Source organism: Mus caroli, unplaced genomic scaffold (assembly GCF_978045245.1).
Source record: "Mus caroli unplaced genomic scaffold, Mus_caroli_1 scaffold_11, whole genome shotgun sequence".
NCBI classification, from domain to species: domain Eukaryota; kingdom Metazoa; phylum Chordata; class Mammalia; order Rodentia; family Muridae; genus Mus; species Mus caroli.
The window spans coordinates 16,160,822-16,162,493 of record NW_028227266.1 but is presented as its reverse complement, the minus strand read 5'-3'; the positions used below and the strand labels follow the sequence as shown (position 1 = coordinate 16,162,493).

At 34.8% G+C, this 1,672-nt stretch overlaps 1 protein-coding gene across 1 annotated transcript; it reads left to right on the top strand.

Annotated features, from left to right (window-relative positions):
- The first annotated feature begins 311 nt into the window (after positions 1-311).
- LOC110301801 (putative gustatory receptor PTE38) lies at positions 312-1,253 on the top strand. The gene has a single exon (XM_021172466.2). It carries the CDS (start codon positions 315-317, stop codon positions 1,251-1,253), a length of 939 nt encoding a protein of 312 aa, XP_021028125.1. The 5' UTR covers positions 312-314.
- Positions 1,254-1,672: the final 419 nt, after the last annotated feature.

Below are 1,672 nucleotides of genomic sequence, written 5' to 3'. Positions count from 1 at the left end.
TACCAGCCTCCATTGGGTACTCTCAGTAGTATCAATTTCCTGTCAAACAAAACAGTGTTTCTTATAGACCATGATGTTTACTATGAAGTCTTGGAAATTGTGCTTTCTTCATTGTTCATACACTTAGGAGGGATTTTATTAAAGGATTACTTCATAGAAATTCACTAAAGAAGTATCAGAGAATATATGGATTAATACAAGAAATGCATTTACTAATAAATGTGAAGTATAGAATTCAAAGAACAAGGTTATGGAGGTAATGATGCAAGCATCTTACCCTTGCAATTTTCTTTACTTTCAGAGTACTCAGCAACATGGAAACTGTGAATCAAACAATCATATCAGAATTTATTCTTCTGGGGCTTAGTGATGATCCAACACTGCAGCCTTTCATCTTTACCCTGTTCCTGACCATATATCTGATCACCACCTTAGGAAACTTGCTAATCATCCTAGCTGTTAGCTCTGACTCCCAATTACATACACCCATGTATTTTTTTCTCTGTAACCTGTCCTTTAATGACATCTGTTTAATCAATACTACAATCCCAAAGATGTTGGTGAACATTCAGAGGGAGGACCACACCATCACATACACAGCATGCCTCTCTCAAGTCTACCTCATCTTGAATTTTGCTGGTATAGAAAACTGTCTCCTGGCAGTGATGGCATATGACCGCTATGTTGCTATTTGTCACCCTCTGAAGTATACAGTTATCATGAATCAATATGTATGTGCTTTGTTGCTGCTCTTCTCCCTGTTCCTTAGTATTGTGCATGCTTTGTTCCACACTTTGATGGTATTGCTGCTATCTTTCTGTACAGAAATTGAAATCCCCCACTTCTTCTGTGAGCTGGCTCAAATCATCAGACTTGCCTGTTCTGATAATTTTATCAATTATCTGCTAGTTTACACAGTGTCTGTTCTATTTTTTGGTGTTCCTGTTTTTGGGATTATTTTGTCTTATATTCACATTATATCCTCAGTTTTAAAAATGTCATCATTGGGAGGAAAGTATAAAGCCTTTTCAACATGTGGGTCTCATTTGTCAGTTGTGTCCCTGTTCTATGGTACAGGTTTTGGGGTACACATAAGCTCTGCATTTACAGACTCTCCAAAAAAGACTGTAGTGGCTTCAGTGATGTACACTATCATCACTCAGATGTTGAACCCATTTATCTACAGCCTAAGAAACAAAGAGATGAAGAAAGCCTTCAGGAAAATCACTAGTAGGATACCATTTCTTTTGTAATAAATCATTTATATTTCAGCTAAGAAAAACTTTCATAAGACTTTGTGAATCAACATGCTTAGCTCTGATGCTTTTCTAAAGAAAATTCATCTACTATGTTCCTCAGAAGGAGGTCTTTAAACTGAGGTTGTAATTTTAATAAAAACATTTTGTGTAAAATCTGAGAAGTATATAAGAGGTAGACATTATCTTTCATCAAAATTCTAGCAACATTTTGAGAATTATTTACTTCTGATTCCATAGGTAGATACCTGTGAATTGAATACTGGCATCATCTATATAGTACCATATAGAAGTGAATTCCTGTGCACCCTGAAAGTAATGGCTGATAATTGTTTTTATATATTTTGTTGTTATTTAAAATTAAAATATAAGTATATTAGTTTATAGGAAGACATATCTGAGTACAAGAATAAACA

Excerpts from the sequence above, each read along its gene's own strand:
- LOC110301801 (XM_021172466.2), top strand. The coding sequence starts at position 315 with ATGGAAACTGTGAATCAAACAATCATATCAGAATTTATTCTTCTGGGG.